The sequence below is a fragment of the Leptodactylus fuscus genome, chromosome 1, assembly GCF_031893055.1.
Source record: "Leptodactylus fuscus isolate aLepFus1 chromosome 1, aLepFus1.hap2, whole genome shotgun sequence".
NCBI lineage: Eukaryota > Metazoa > Chordata > Amphibia > Anura > Leptodactylidae > Leptodactylus > Leptodactylus fuscus.
In genome coordinates, this window is record NC_134265.1 from 144,562,405 (window position 1) to 144,578,459 (window position 16,055).

The 16,055-nt window shown below is 40.5% G+C and overlaps 1 protein-coding gene across 3 annotated transcripts in view; it reads right to left on the bottom strand.

The window, feature by feature from the left end:
• Window positions 1–1,569: 1,569 nt before the first annotated feature.
• Window positions 1,570–16,055, bottom strand: part of NTRK2 (neurotrophic receptor tyrosine kinase 2) — a 202,494-nt gene continuing 188,008 nt past the window's right edge. For all 3 annotated transcript variants that reach the window (XM_075278019.1, XM_075278024.1, XM_075278014.1), the window contains 2 exons: window positions 4,491–4,649; window positions 1,570–3,910 (listed from right to left, as the gene is read on the bottom strand). In XM_075278019.1, coding sequence (XP_075134120.1) covers window positions 3,725–3,910; window positions 4,491–4,649 — 345 coding nt within the window. In that variant the 3' untranslated portion in view covers window positions 1,570–3,724. The remainder of the gene's footprint in view (window positions 3,911–4,490; window positions 4,650–16,055) is intronic.

Genomic DNA, 16,055 nt, shown 5'->3' on the forward strand with positions numbered 1-16,055 from the left:
ACAGACTCGGATTTATCAGCAAACTGCAATTAGCTGAACTGATTATCCTGCCAGCACAGCAGTGAGTGAGATCACTTGTCCTATCTCACAGGTCCGTGGTTATGGCAATGCTGTGTAAACAATGGAGGAATAAGTTCACATATCAGGCAAACAAAGCAGCATTTCTAACAAAATATATTTAGGAAAAGTGTTCAATTTACATAAGCTACCAGAATATATAGGAACCTGGAGATGGGAATACCCCTTTAAACTGACCATTACATTAAAAAACTAAAGAGACCTTAATATATTATCTCAATTTTATGTTATTAAAGAATTTAAAGAATAAATCATTTGTAGTCATGTAGTCAGATGAAAGGAAACTGCTGCGTCTCTTACAGTAAATGGACGTTATCTACTCCTGCACTTACAAGCATTTGTACCTTCTCTGTAGCACCATCCACAAGATTAATTTGGTTAATATGACTTTGAATTTTAGGAAGAAAATTTAGAATAATTTGAAGTATTTCTAAACTGAAAACTGATAAATTACAAATTTAAAACAAATAAAATCAAGGCAGGAAACAATGGGAACCATATTGTCAAGGAATTAAAATGTTTCACTATGACCTGATAAAAGGTGTGATACAATTTTGAAATGTGCTCACTTCAGCTTCAAATCCATTGTATCTTGCCTTTTTTTCCTCTCTACAGCATTTGTAGACTCAAGGAACCCAGGCACCTCAAAACAAATGGTTTGAAGCAGTAGGTGGGTGCTCTTTCTTTTTGTATACACTGGTATTGTGCCAAAGGTAGAAGATCCCAAAAATGTGAGAACCTGCCACCGGGTAAGTGTTATTCAATCTAACGGCATCATGATTCTTATTCACATGAAAAATAGGTGAATCGAATTGTTTTTAATGGCTGGTTTGCATCCATGTCTGTTCTTGATTGCTGAGTGTTGGCTGGCATACATTTCCCCCAAGGTGCACAGCCCGGCAGAGGGTATGTCTCATTTATGAGGAGGCATGCACTTGTCATATATTAAGAATGAAGCCTCACCAACTCCAGGGCCATGAAGACTGCCATTAGTTACACCAGTCTTCATAAATCTGCCCAAGTGTCTTCACACAAAGTTGTACATCATTCTGCTTAGTTCCTTCTGCTCAATAGTATTCTGCCAAGTGGTCCATGTTCTTAACACAAAATCTTAGAGAAGTATATTTCTTTTTATAAATTCCTAGAATGCTCATCTTAGGCAAATAATGACAGTATTTACATGCAGCTAACTGGCTGGCGTCTTAGATTGTGCTGGGAATTCCCACTGGGGAAAGGGAAGAGGGAGCTGTATCAGTTCCAACCTGGACTGTAGCTGCATACAGGGTTGCCTGCAGGGATCACATTGTGGCATATACTAGAAAAATAAAAGCATAATGATTTTTATGGATGATTATTTTTCATTCACATACATACAATTTCCTTGTTTGATTTTTTTGCGCAGTTTCAAAAATTGTTTAAGATTTTTTTTTATGTTTGCAGCTCCATACATATTACATCCAAAGTGTTACCGTTCATCAGTGATATCAATATATCTGTTCATCACACCTTGAAAATAAGCAATCACCGTTTCTCATGAAAATTCAGGCAAAATGATGTTTAGCATTAAAAGGCAGAGATTTATTTTTATAATCCCAATGTATGTATCCTGTACATCTCAGTGTCTAAGGTGAGCGTTACTGTATGTGTAGAGTAAATGGAACAGTAGCAGTAGAACTGTTTTATAGGCAAGTGCTTGAGAATGTTGAACATTCACGTACCCTCCAGATTTTTTTTCTGTTTTCATTACAATTGCCTGTTCCATCTCAACTAAGCAAATAGGCACACACTTTTGTCTTTTTTACTGCAAACGGGTGTGAAAAAGTATACATAGTAAATCAAGAGTAGAAGTTCAAACAATGTACCAAAGCAATAGCACAAATCACATCTGTACAAGTATCATTGTTTCACTTTGATAATTTGCTTTAAAACCTTGATAGAGATGTGTTACAATCATTAGTAGACCCCAAGAGATGAGATTAATTTATTTACTAATGCCTCAATTACCGAGGCTAATACTCATATACTTTTTATCTTAACTCTCAAATATATTTTACAATTACCAGTTTTAAGTCAACATACTGCATTTATTTACATTTACCTATACAAATGGTAGATTCCATTACTGTGCTACTACATTCTTCAAAAACTAACCCCCACAGAGAGGAATGCATGGCGTTACAATAGGGCCTCATCTGTTCTCTCGAAAGATAATTCTCTACATTATGGTAAATGTGACTGTGATACAGGGGTGATCCCTCTGTACTGTATGTGTATTGGGGAACAACTTTCAATATCTTTGCATTGGACACATCATGCCGGTAACATATATAAGCATGCGCTGCCTCCGAGTTTAACATCACATACATTTGTAGAAAGGCTGCCACATTTTTTTTTCTTTTTACAATGTAATAGAGAGAAATATAAACCTTAATCCGGAGCCCACGGATGAGAAACTATTAATAAAAAAGAAAAACAAAGCTAGCCACCAACCATTGAATGTGCACCATCAACATCTTTTGGTTGTGACATTGCCTACTGACTCTGTTACCAGAACAGAATACAAGCAGCAGCCCTCATCTGAGGCTATTATTCCTCCACAATAACATACATGAGTTAAGCTTCCCATATCACATCTGTCCATCTCCATACAAAACAACCCAAGCCTTTCTGAGCTCTTGGCCTCCACTCGTCATGTGTATTCTTTGTTTGACTTGTATAGAACGGCTTTGTAAACTGGTCAATGACAGAGATTGTCTGTTGGACATTGTATCGGATAAATTCAGCATCACATTGTGATGATTTCAGTCTGTTAAAATGGATGATTCAGCCTCTGACAATGGTTTACTGCACTTAGAAAAGAAAATGATGAAGACAGGTATGGCAGCTTGCTAGAAGCAAGCAAGCGACATGTTTTTTGTTTTTTTTTTCTATTATGGGATATATGGTGATAAAGGACTAGCCACATACAAAGCAGGGTGGAATTATTCTCTTCAGAATAGTATGCATTGATTGTGTTCCTTCAGCTTTTTTTGGGTTGATGGTTAAACGTCTTCCCATTGACACGTCTCCTTACTACCACAAACTGGTTTCTGCAAACTCTCCATCCTGATATCCAGAAATTGTCTGTCATTAGTGCACATAGCCAGAAACGTAGAGGTGAGCAACAGTTAATAGAAAGTCTACATGTATGTACAGCAGAAGTCATTTAGTTTGTGTCATACAATATTTTCCCTTTTTTCATCCACATCAAAGGCAGGAATACAAGAAGGCATTGTTAGATGTGGTGGACAGACATGCGAGCCTGCTGATTAACAGATACGCTTTTAAGGCCTTTGTCTATGTATGCTGACTTACAGAAAGGCATAAGCACGGAGTAGGAAAGACAGTGAGACAACCAAACATAGACGCAAGAGGAAAGAAAGAAGTAAAAGAAGAGATAGGCTCAGGATAAAAAGATACAACTTGTTAATGTATTGTTAATTATATTGTGTATTGTACAGATGGAGAAGTTTGTGTTGCTTGCCCTTTGATAGCTTCTCAGCATCTTTGTTAATAATACTGTCAGAGGTTATAACACATTTCATGGAGTTCAGCGGCTGTTCACCACATTCATTCATCAAGCCCATACAGGTAACACCTTCAACGTCTAGCCGAGAATGTCAAGGTAAACCGGGGATGCCTTGGACAAGTTCTGAAGGAGGCTGTGGATTTCTTTGATGTTCAGCCTCATGTGAGGCTCCCTCTGCCAGCAGCCTAACATTAGATCATAGACTTCCTTCGGACAAGTGCGAGGTCGTTGCAAGACTCGGCCTTGAGTTATACACTCAATCACCTACAAGATGGAAGAATAAGAAGATTGAAAATTACTGTTCTCATCGGTTTGCAGACATTGGAATAATGCAACAAACTTTTTTTATATACTGATTTAGTCAATAATACCATTTTTAGTGGGAGATATTTATTTTCTGTTCTGGTTATGGCATACTAACTAAAATTTATGGTGTACTACTGTAAGTAGAAAAGGTAAAAATAGAACGTTAACAGAAAACCATACGTCAATCAGTATTTGATATTTAGATATGGGACTAAAAATGGCGCAGTGTGCATAGAAAGCATAACTTAGCATATTTTATATGTATATATTATTGGGTATGATCTAATTTATTCAACATTTTCTACACAGTTGATACTAGAGAAAAGCATATACATATTGTAGTAAGATTTACTAAGAGCATGCACACAGCAGATGGATTTTCTCTTATTTTCAAAACTCCCCAAATTTTAGAGCATGCTGCAGATTTTTACCCTTGGTGAGGAAATCCGCAGTCAAATAGTAATCAAAATCCATACACGTATGGTACAATTGCTGCCCTGTGATCATAACTTTAAGGATTCATAAAATATATACAAACCTCATTATTTGATAACTGGTACCATGGTTGCTTTCCATATGTGAAAATTTCCCATAGCACCACTCCTAGACTCCAGACGTCGCTTTCTGTTGTGAATTTTCTATACATGATACTCTCAGGAGGCATCCAACGAATAGGTAGCATAGTATGTCCTCCAACCTAAAGACAAAAAAGATAGCTATACTATAATCACACACATTCGTAAATACAGAAAAGTGATTTAAAAAGGGATGACACCAGTAATTGATTTTTGTATACTAATGTCCTTCCTTTTAGGGAATGTCCTTGAGATCATCATCATATATAATCATTTTATTATTATTTGCTGATAGTTGCTCCAGTTATGCATGGTGCAATATTTCACAAGATGCATGGAAGATTCTACCACGTACTACAGAAGCAACGTACTTCAGAATCAAATATCGATAGACCTTTTTTGTTCCATCTGTTTTCTAATATATATAGTATTATTATCAATGTTTATTTTAATATCACCATATTTAATACCATCAGAGTCCTGCGTGTACAGTGAAACAAAACCTACATTGCATCTATGTAAAACTGCGCTCATGTGGAAGCAGGACTATGCCTGTACAAGTTGTCAAACTATTACCTCTTACTATAAGGCTTGTAGAATGAATAGGAAAATTCTTGAAGGGGTTGTCCACTTTCAGACCGATATTGAAACAAATGTTATTGCTTGTATAATAAATATTTGTACAATTTTACAACATACTTTCTGTATCAATTCTTCATGATTATCTAGATCTCTGCTTGCTGTCATTTATTCTTCTTACTCCTAGTGGATAAAAAATCAGTCCATGGTCATGTGATGAATACACAGGCAGATGTCTGATTACTGTGCTGTGACTGCAACGAGCTGTGCACCTGTGTGCTCATCACATGACCATGGACTGTATATCACATGACCATGGACCGATTTTGGACTGGGATTAAGCAGAATGAATGACAGCAAGCAAAGATCCAGAAACCCGTGAGGAATTGATATACTGGAAAATTGTACAATGTTCTATTATACAAACAATAACATTGTTTTGATAACAGAATAAAACTGCTAAACTAGGTTCACATCTGCATTCACGGACCCCCAAACGGAAACATAATTTGCCTAAAAAAAAATGTTATCTTAGGAAGCCCACGGACTGGGTAGACCATCTACAAGTGCTCCGCGATATGGCAATAATAAATGGTTAACAATAAAAAATAGATAAATGTGAAGGGTTTCAAAATTAAAATACTGGTTCACATGTACTCCTAATATTCTACCGGCGTGGTACTACGGTCTGTTTGGTGAATATACAAGGTCGGCTGATTAACGCTTAACGGTTGGACAGCATTCCCAAACTGGTCTCAGACCGCCCTTTCCGGCTTAATACGCCGGTCTCATATATTCGCCAAACAAACTGTACCTACGGACGGAAGTGCTTTAGTCATCTTTCACACTCGTGTTGTGCGGTCACTCGATCCTTGCTGTGTCAGTGTAGTTCGCGCAGTATTTGCAGTTATTCGCCACATGTTATTTGCTTGTTCAGCAATGGATCGCTGGTTGAAGACTGTATCCTTCAGAGAAGCAGTTAATACCACTGACACAGACCCTCCAGTAGTAGCAGCGGCTTCAACATCCAACTGGTATTATTCTAATACCTGACCAGTCTAAAGAGTGACAAGTTACATACAGTATATTACAACTATCAGGTATGGATTAATAATAGTTATTCAAAAGTAAAAAAAAATCCCTTTTTCTAATTATTTTATGTGTCGTCCTGAATTGTAAAGAAAAATCCCTCTAATAAAATGTTCTATGAGCTGTAAGCTTAGGAACTTTACAAATATACATCAGATTATAGCCACATGAAGGCTATCACTTAACAATGCATTAGTTCAAGCTCTAACTTTTGTCATAGACAATATGGGGGCTGAGGAGAAAGCAAACACAGGCTGGACATCTGATACTCTTATGAGCTGTAGACCTTCCTGAGTCTGACGTATTCTGTATAAACTGTAAATTATTATAAGGCTGGCTCCATTGTGCAATTACTAACTGACAAAAGCAACATTTTATTTATTTTCGTAGCTTGAGACCAGAGCTGACTCCATAAGGGCACACTTTGTTTTATGCACTTTTAACCTCTTTGTGTCCAAAGAAACACACCACCACATCGTTCCAAACTTTTTCCAGTATGATGTCTTTTTCACATTAACCATGAGGAAGACCTGCATGAGTTTTCCAAACATGGAATGATGTGAATAGTAATACATGTTTGTACAGTATTAAAGAATATGTTTGTGCTATATAACCTATAAATAACTACTATGAAATTGGACAGGCAAGTAACTACAAGCAAAGGCAAGTAACCAATTGTGAATGGCCGGTAGTGTTAATAGTATATTTTATTTCAGATAATTTGTCCACATTTTGAAGGTCTATAATCCTTATAAATCAACTGTGTATATACCGTATATACTCGAATATAAGCCGACCCAAATATAATCCGAGGCCCCTAATTTTACCACAAAAAAACTGGGAAAACTTATTGACTCAAGTATAAGCCGAGGGGGGGGGGGGAATGCAGCTGCTACTGGAAAATTTCAAAAATTAAAATGGTCAGAGTTTTTTGGGTGCAGTAGTTGCTGGTGCTGGCGAAGGGGAGGGGGTGTTTTGGTTGTCCGTCTGCTCCTTCCCTGAGCTTGAGGACTGTTTTTTTTTTCCCCACTTGGAATTCAGCCTGGCTGAATATAGAGTATCTGCAGTGCTCCTATAAACCCCTTCCCGATGGAACAGGAGCACTGCAGATCCCCTATATTCAGTAGACTGGGCACTTTAAGACACAGGGATACCTAATGTGTATGTGTTTCATAGTAATTTTCTACTTTTATATGTATTCTAGGGAAAGGAGTGATTTAGAACTTTTATTAACTTTATTTTTTTATTATATTTTTTTAAAGCTTCTTTTTTTTTCACTATTTTATGGGAGATTCTATACATTATTATTGCGGCTGGTCATAGACCCCCCCTCTCAAAAAGAAAAAAAAAAATTTGTTTTCTTGACTTGAGTATAAGCCGAGGGGGGCTTTTTCAGCACAAAAACTGTGCTGAAAAATTCGGCTTATACTCGAGTATATACGGTATTTATTGTGAAACAATAATCCAGATTATTTTCTAATGTATAAAAGTACATTAATGGCAGTTTAATGAAATTTTACAGACTTTCAAGGGCACAGAACTGTTATTTTGTCCTCTTACATGAATTCATGTAGCAGTCTATTTGACCTATATAATAATAAGGGCCAATGTACATATCACAGTCACTGCTGACTACATTTGAAACGACAGTAGGAAGACCATGAAAGTCATAAAAGCCCAAGACATTCAATACATATCACCTTGGCGTCCCTCACCACTTCCACCCATTGTGTCTCTAGTTTCCAGTTGGGTAGAAGCGACTCTCATGATCACTGTGACCAATCACTATCCTTGATGTCACTGCTGAGTTAGTATAAATTTATTTTACACCTCCTTAGCTACCAGTGGGTTTACAGTTGGCCTGGAGAACGCCTTTTAATACACAATTGAAACAAAGTTGCAGGTATCTGACAACCTGGACCCCAAGCTGTGCAGCTCTCTGAAGAGACTTTAGTGTATGGGTGAATGCTGTGGCCTCTTCAGAACTTACTAAGCACAGTGCTATACATTTGTATTGCGGCTATGCTGGATATCACTACTGTTGCATCATGCAGCTGACCTAAGGGGGTTCCAGGTGTCAGAACCCCACAAATCTTCAAATGATTAATTTATGAAACACCACTAAAGTTTCCTACACCTGTAGTCTATCCTTGGGCTACTGAACCAATAAAGTTGTGAGAATCAACCAAATAGTACTGTATAGGCTGTTAAGCTGTTCTCTACTTAGAAACCCAAGTTGATCCAGAGGAAGGCAAAAACACTTTGTGAATGGCATAGTTGTCATAAAGGAAACATAATAAAATGGGTATATGTACAACCAACTAAAACCGGGCCCCATTTAAAACTTTGTGTAGTAGAGCACCCCAAACTATATGCTTATTGACAAAAGCAATATGTCAATTTGTCAGTATACTCGTAAGTAGCAGAGGGGCAGTTGGGCCTCTTCGGCCGTCTCCATAAAGCCCAAGGTCAAAATCTGGGAACCAATACATCCTAGCACACATAAGGCTTTTTTATATTAAGCTTTGTTTATAGACAAATATAGACCCGAATCACCAACAAAGATAATAGATAATGTGGTAAGCCTCACAATACAATTAATTATATTTCTTGTGATTCACCACATAGCTGAAAAAAATGAAAAAATATTGCAACTTAAACCAATTGAAATGACAGTAGGAAGACATTGAAAGTCAGTTAATGCGCCTAAAAGCCTAAGACACTCAATACACATCACCTTGCCTATCCATCATGGCTTATTTATTGATACTGCTTCCTGTTATGTCTCCATCATCTGCTCAATAAAGCTTAACTGACTTCAATACATTACTGTGACAGACAACTTACAAAAAACCCACACCATAATATTCCCATGCAACAGATAGAACCACATCTTTAATAGTCCAGATAAAAATAAAAGCCCCTTAAAGAATGGCCAGCACCTACCTCAACAATTACAGCTTCATTACAATCTTGATTTTGTGGTTCTCAGAACCATTATGATATCCTTAAAGCAGACAAATAGCTCAGAGGAGCACAGGGGGGAATTGCTTGACCACAAAATGAATGAATAAATAACAAGGAATATGTATTACAAGCACTAGCATTGCGTATATTGTCATTCACCCAATGGGAACTGATGGCAGTACATTCACTGGATGGCTAAATGGCAACTAAGTTTAGACACACTGGGACACATTTATAGATACTGTCGATAACCTCGATGCCACTGCTAAGTCAGTATAACTTTATTTTACACTAGCTTCTGCCTGCGACTTCGTCTGTGGGTTGTTGGCGATGAGCCGCTTATAATTAGCCAAATGTGGTTGGCGGTGATCCACCTGCGTCCGCGTGTCGGCTCTGCTACATCTGTGCATATGCGCAGCAGCCCCAGCTGTATGCACATCCGTATGGAGAGCAGAGCAAGCTGTGGTACCGCGCTGCCTCAGCTCGGCTACATCGGGCAATTTAGATCAGAGGGGTTGTGTTGTGTGAGTGTCCAAGCAGCGTCTGAGTTAACAGTGTATACAGTAGTATATAGTGGTATATAGAGTACATAGTGTATACAGTAGTATATAGTGGTATATAGAGTACATAGAGTGTATACAGTAGTATATAGTGGAACATAGAGTACATACAGTGTATACAGTAGTATATAGTGGTATATAGAGTACATACAGTGTATACAGCAATATATAGTGGTATATAGCGTACGTACAGTAGTATATAGTGGTATATAGAGTACATACAGTGTGTACAGTAGTATATAGTGGTATATAGAGTACATACAGTAGTATATAGTGGTATATAGAGTACATAGTGTATACAGTAGTATATAGTGGTATATAGAGTACATAGAGTGTATACAGTAGTATATAGTGGAATATAGAGTACATACAGTGTATACAGTAGTATATAGTGGTATATAGAGTACATACAGTGTATACAGCAATATATAGTGGTATATAGCGTACATACAGTAGTATATAGTGGTATATAGAGTACATACAGTGTGTACAGTAGTATATAGTGGTACATAGAGTACATACAGTAGTATATAGTGGTATATAGAGTACATAGTGTATACAGTAGTATATAGTGGTATATAGAGTACATACAGTGTATGCTTTCACACTGTCCGACTACCTCCTGTTTAGCTCCGCCCCCAAATTAACATGTAGCTCCGCCCACCACATAGTGTGATCCTATGGGTTGGCTGAAGGGCCTGTGATGTCATGAAAGGTCCTGAAACGTAGTGTGTGTGTAAATTCATGCTTAACAGTCATGTAGTGACATCATTTACTGGGATAAAAAGTAGCCTATATGTTAATCGGGGTTCCTATCTATCTATGTGCGTAATTTCAGCCAAATCCGTTCAGCCGTTTTGCGTGATTGACACACAAACATCCAAACACACAAACATACAAACTTTCACATTTATAATATTAGTAGGAAGGAATAGTAGGATAGGATAGGATAGGATAGGATTTCCTTAGCCACCAGTGGGTTTACTGTTTGCCTAGAAAACCCCTCTAAATACACAATTGAAACAAAGTTGCAGGAATCCAACAACCTGGGCCTCAAGCTGTGCAGCTCTCTGAAGACACTTAATGTATGGGTGAATGTTGTACTTACTAAGCACAGCACCATATATTTGTATAGCAGCTGTGCTGGATATCTCAGCTCAGCCCACTCACTTGAATGGGACTGAGCTACAATCTGGCCATGTGAATGTCACACGGCCTGTGAAGTGGAAGCCACACTCATGGAGCACTGGTGTTGCATCATCCAGTTGACCCAAAGGGATTACAGGTGTTAGACCCCCACAAATTGCTGATTGATCTTAAAGATGAATCAGCAATTTAAAGGGATTCTATCATTAAAATGCTATTTTTTTCTCACTAACATGTAGGAATAGCCTTAAGAAAGGCTATTCGTTTCCTACATTTAGATGTCTTCTCTGCGCCGCCGTTCAGTAGGAATCCCAGTTTTCTTCGGTATGCAAATAAGTTCTCTCGAAGCACTGGGGGCGCTCAAACAGCACTGGGAGAGTCCCCAATGCTGCGAGAGAAATCTCCAGCACCGCCTCCATCTTCGTCTGGAACGGCCTGTCTCCGCGTCTTCGTCCACCACTGGGTTCAAACTACTACGCATGCGCAGTTGGCTCTGCCATCGGGCCTCGGGAGGAGCCAACTGCACATGCCCGCGGCCGTTTTTTTTTTTTATTATTTATTTAGATTGTGAGCCCCACATAGAGCTCACAATGTACATTTTCCCCTATCCGTATGTCTTTGGAATATGGGATGGAAATCCATGTAATCACGGGGAGAACATACAAACTCCTTGCAGATGGTTTTCTGCCCTTGGCGGGATTTTAACACCAGGACTCCAGCGCTGCAAGGCTACAGTACTAACCACTGAGCCACCGTGTGACCCCTATGCCTGCGGCCATTTTTTTTGTGGCCGCTTACACTCCGTACTCCTAGACACTGTACTCCGCCGAACTACAGGAGCGTACTGCGCATACGCAGTACGCTCGTGTAAGTAGCCACAAAAAAATGGCCTTGGGCATGTGCAGTCAGCTCTGCCTGAGGCCCAATGGCAGAACCGACTGAGAATGCATAGAAGTTTGAACCCAGTGAGAGAGGCTGTTCCAAATGAAGATGGAGGCGGCGCAGAGAAGACATCTAAAGGCTATTCCTACGTGTTATCCAGAAAAAATAGCATTTTAATGATAGAATCCCTTTAAAAGTCTTGGAAATCCCCTTTAAACTTTTCTACACCAGTAGTCTACCCTTGGGCTGCTGACTCTATAAATTTGTGGCAATCAGCAAATCAACCAAATTGCATAGCAGGGGAACCAAATTCAGCCATTTTATGCTCAGAAACCCAAGTTGATCTAGAGAAAGGCAAAAAAAAACCTTTGTTAATAGCATAGATCCATTTGCCATAGAGGAAATATAATAAACAGGTATAAATACAACCAACTAAAACCGGGCCCCAATTAAAACTTTGTGCAATAGGGTCCCCCAAACTAGAATATGTCACCAAGAGCACCATTATCCTCTTAAGTAGCAGAGAAGCTTCTGGGCCCCTTCAGTCACCAGGGCCCAGGTACCATTGCTCTCTTTGCACTTACTATAGTTACTCCCTTGAGACAACTTTTTACTTCTCCAGACATATATAGTGATGTACTTAGAATATTAAGGCCACTAGCAAGCAGAGACAAAACATTTTAGTTTATCACATGGTGCTTGTTGTGGGCAGCCATGACAAGTTATTTCACTTAGTACTGAACCTTAGATTTCACATACATAGCCATCAAACATACTCTATCTGCTCACGACAATCCTGTACTTTTTACATAGTAGCATTGCTAATGAAGTTATGTCAGTTTCCTCACTGAAGGACAGGGTTATATAGGTATCCCAAGTGAACATGACTAACTGCCCTTTACTATAAAAATGAGCAATGGCCACAAGGGTATTACATTAATTGATTGTGAGATCATGACATGCGGCTTTCTCGCTCAACATTTAGAGTTCTGTCTGGTTATGGATTAACACAAATATGATGGGGGGAGGGGTATTGAGTCCATTTTGACATCTTCCAAATCATTGGTTACCACTTCAACCTTCATCTGCAGCAACAACACATATCTTGCTTCCTTGGAGGCGAGTCAGATACTATAATAACTCCTGAATTTTACATGGCATTACAAAGTAACAAATAGGGGGTGATATATATGACACTAATATTGATAAAGATATACATTATTATGGATTTCACTAAGGATTTTAGTTGCATTGTAAGGCATAGTTATTTTATATAGCTTTTGAAAATCCAAGATGACGTGCAGCATTCAAGGGAATACATTTTGGGGTGGTATATTCAAAATTATTCATTCTATGAAGGGACCTGATATTGTATCTACAAATGCAGTGTTACTTCCCCTGAAGGGGAAAGTGGCTGTCACGTGACTATATAATCTGACTAATAACAAGCATATGAGATTTTCTTAGATGTTAATATTATATTCTACAAATTACAAAACATAGAAACCATACTGTAATAGTAGATGCAAGAAACATTAGGCCTGATATCCATAGAGCACATACAGAATTCTGATGCATGGCTACCTTCAATAACATTATACCTTCTTACGTAATGTTATACCATATAGCATAACTTGGCTATAAATGTCTATAGAAAGTACATCGGCCAGAATTTAGATTCACAGAGGTTTTAATACCTGGTTCATTTTTAGAATTGTAGACAGACATGAAGTATCCACATGAGGGCACTCTAGTGAAAAGATTGTTTGTTTGTTTGTAGAGATGAGCGAACACTAAAATGTTCGAGGTTCGAAATTCGATTCGAACAGCCGCTCACTGTTCGAGTGTTCGAATGGGTTTCGAACCCCATTATAGTCTATGGGGAACATAAACTCATTAAGGGGGAAACCCAAATTCGTGTCTGGAGGGTCACCAAGTCCACTATGACACCCCAGGAAATGATACCAACACCCTGGAATGACACTGGGACAGCAGGGGAAGCATGTCTGGGGGCATAAAAGTCACTTTATTTCATGGAAATCCCTGTCAGTTTGCAATTTTCGCAAGCTAACTTTTCCCCATAGAAATGCATTGGCCAGTGCTGATTGGCCAGAGTACGGAACTCGACCAATCAGCGCTGGCTCTGCTGGAGGAGGCGGAGTCTAAGATAGCTCCACACCAGTCTCCATTCAGGTCCGACCTTAGACTCCGCCTCCTCCGGCAGAGCCAGCGCTGATTGGCCGAAGGCTGGCCAATGCATTCCTATGCGAATGCAGACTTAGCAGTGCTGAGTCAGTTTTGCTCAACTACACATCTGATGCACACTCGGCACTGCTACATCAGATGTAGCAATCTGATGTAGCAGAGCCGAGGGTGCACTAGAACCCCTGTGCAAACTCAGTTCACGCTAATAGAATGCATTGGCCAGCGCTGATTGGCCAATGCATTCTATTAGCCCGATGAAGTAGAGCTGAATGTGTGTGCTAAGCACACACATTCAGCACTGCTTCATCAAGCCAATACAATGCATTAGCCAGTGCTGATTGGCCAGAGTACGGAATTCGGCCAATCAGCGCTGGCCAATGCATTCTATTAGCCCGATGAAGTAGAGCTGAATGTGTGTGCTAAGCACACACATTCAGCACTGCTTCATCAAGCCAATACAATGCATTAGCCAGTGCTGATTGGCCAGAGTACGGAATTCGGCCAATCAGCGCTGGCTCTGCTGGAGGAGGCGGAGTCTAAGGTCGGACCTGAATGGAGACTGGTGTGGAGCGATCTTAGACTCCGCCTCCTCCAGCAGAGCCAGCGCTGATTGGCCGAATTCCGTACTCTGGCCAATCAGCACTGGCTAATGCATTGTATTGGCGTGATGAAGCAGTGCTGAATGTGTGTGCTTAGCACACACATTCAGCTCTACTTCATCGGGCTAATAGAATGCATTGGCCAGCGCTGATTGGCCGAATTCCGTACTCTGGCCAATCAGTGCTGGCCAATGCATTCTATTAGCTTGATGAAGCAGAGTGTGCACAAGGGTTCAAGCGCACCCTCGGCTCTGATGTAGCAGAGCCGAGGCTGCACAAGGGTTCAAGCGCACCCTCGGCTCTGATGTAGGAGAGCCGAGGGTGCACTTGAACCCTTGTGCAGCCTCGGCTCTGCTACATCAGAGCCGAGGGTGCGCTTGAACCCTTGTGCACACTCTGCTTCATCAAGCTAATAGAATGCATTGGCCAGCGCTGATTGGCCAATGTATTCTATTAGCCTGATGAAGTAGAGCTGAATGTGTGTGCTAAGCACACACATTCAGCTCTACTTCATCGGGCTAATAGAATGCATTGGCCAGCGCTGATTGGCCGAATTCCGTACTCTGGCCAATCAGTGCTGGCCAATGCATTCTATTAGCTTGATGAAGCAGAGTGTGCACAAGGGTTCAAGCGCACCCTCGGCTCTGATGTAGCAGAGCCGAGGCTGCACAAGGGTTCAAGCGCACCCTCGGCTCTGATGTAGGAGAGCCGAGGGTGCACTTGAACCCTTGTGCAGCCTCGGCTCTGCTACATCAGAGCCGAGGGTGCGCTTGAACCCTTGTGCACACTCTGCTTCATCAAGCTAATAGAATGCATTGGCCAGCGCTGATTGGCCAATGTATTCTATTAGCCTGATGAAGTAGAGCTGAATGTGTGTGCTAAGCACACACATTCAGCTCTACTTCATCGGGCTAATAGAATGCATTGGCCAGCGCTGATTGGCCAGAGTACGGAACTCGACCAATCAGCGCTGGCTCTGCTGGAGGAGGCGGAGTCTAAGATCGCTCCACACCAGTCTCCATTCAGGTCCGACCTTAGACTCCGCCTCCTCCAGCAGAGCCAGCGCTGATTGGCCGAATTCCGTACTCTGGCCAATCAGCACTGGCTAATGCATTGTATTGGCGTGATGAAGCAGTGCTGAATGTGTGTGCTTAGCACACACATTCAGCTCTACTTCATCGGGCTAATAGAATGCATTGGCCAATCAGCGCTGGCCAATGCATTCTATTAGCGTGAACTGAGTTTGCACAGGGGTTCTAGTGCACCCTCGGCTCTGCTACATCAGATTGCTACATCTGATGTAGCAGTGCCGAGTGTGCATCAGATGTGTAGTTGAGCAAAACTGACTCAGCACTGCTAAGTCTCTGCATTCGCATAGGAATGCATTGGCCAGCCTTCGGCCAATCAGCGCTGGCTCTGCCGGAGGAGGCGGAGTCTAAGGTCGGACCTGAATGGAGACTGGTGTGGAGCGATCTTAGACTCCGCCTCCTCCAGCAGAGCC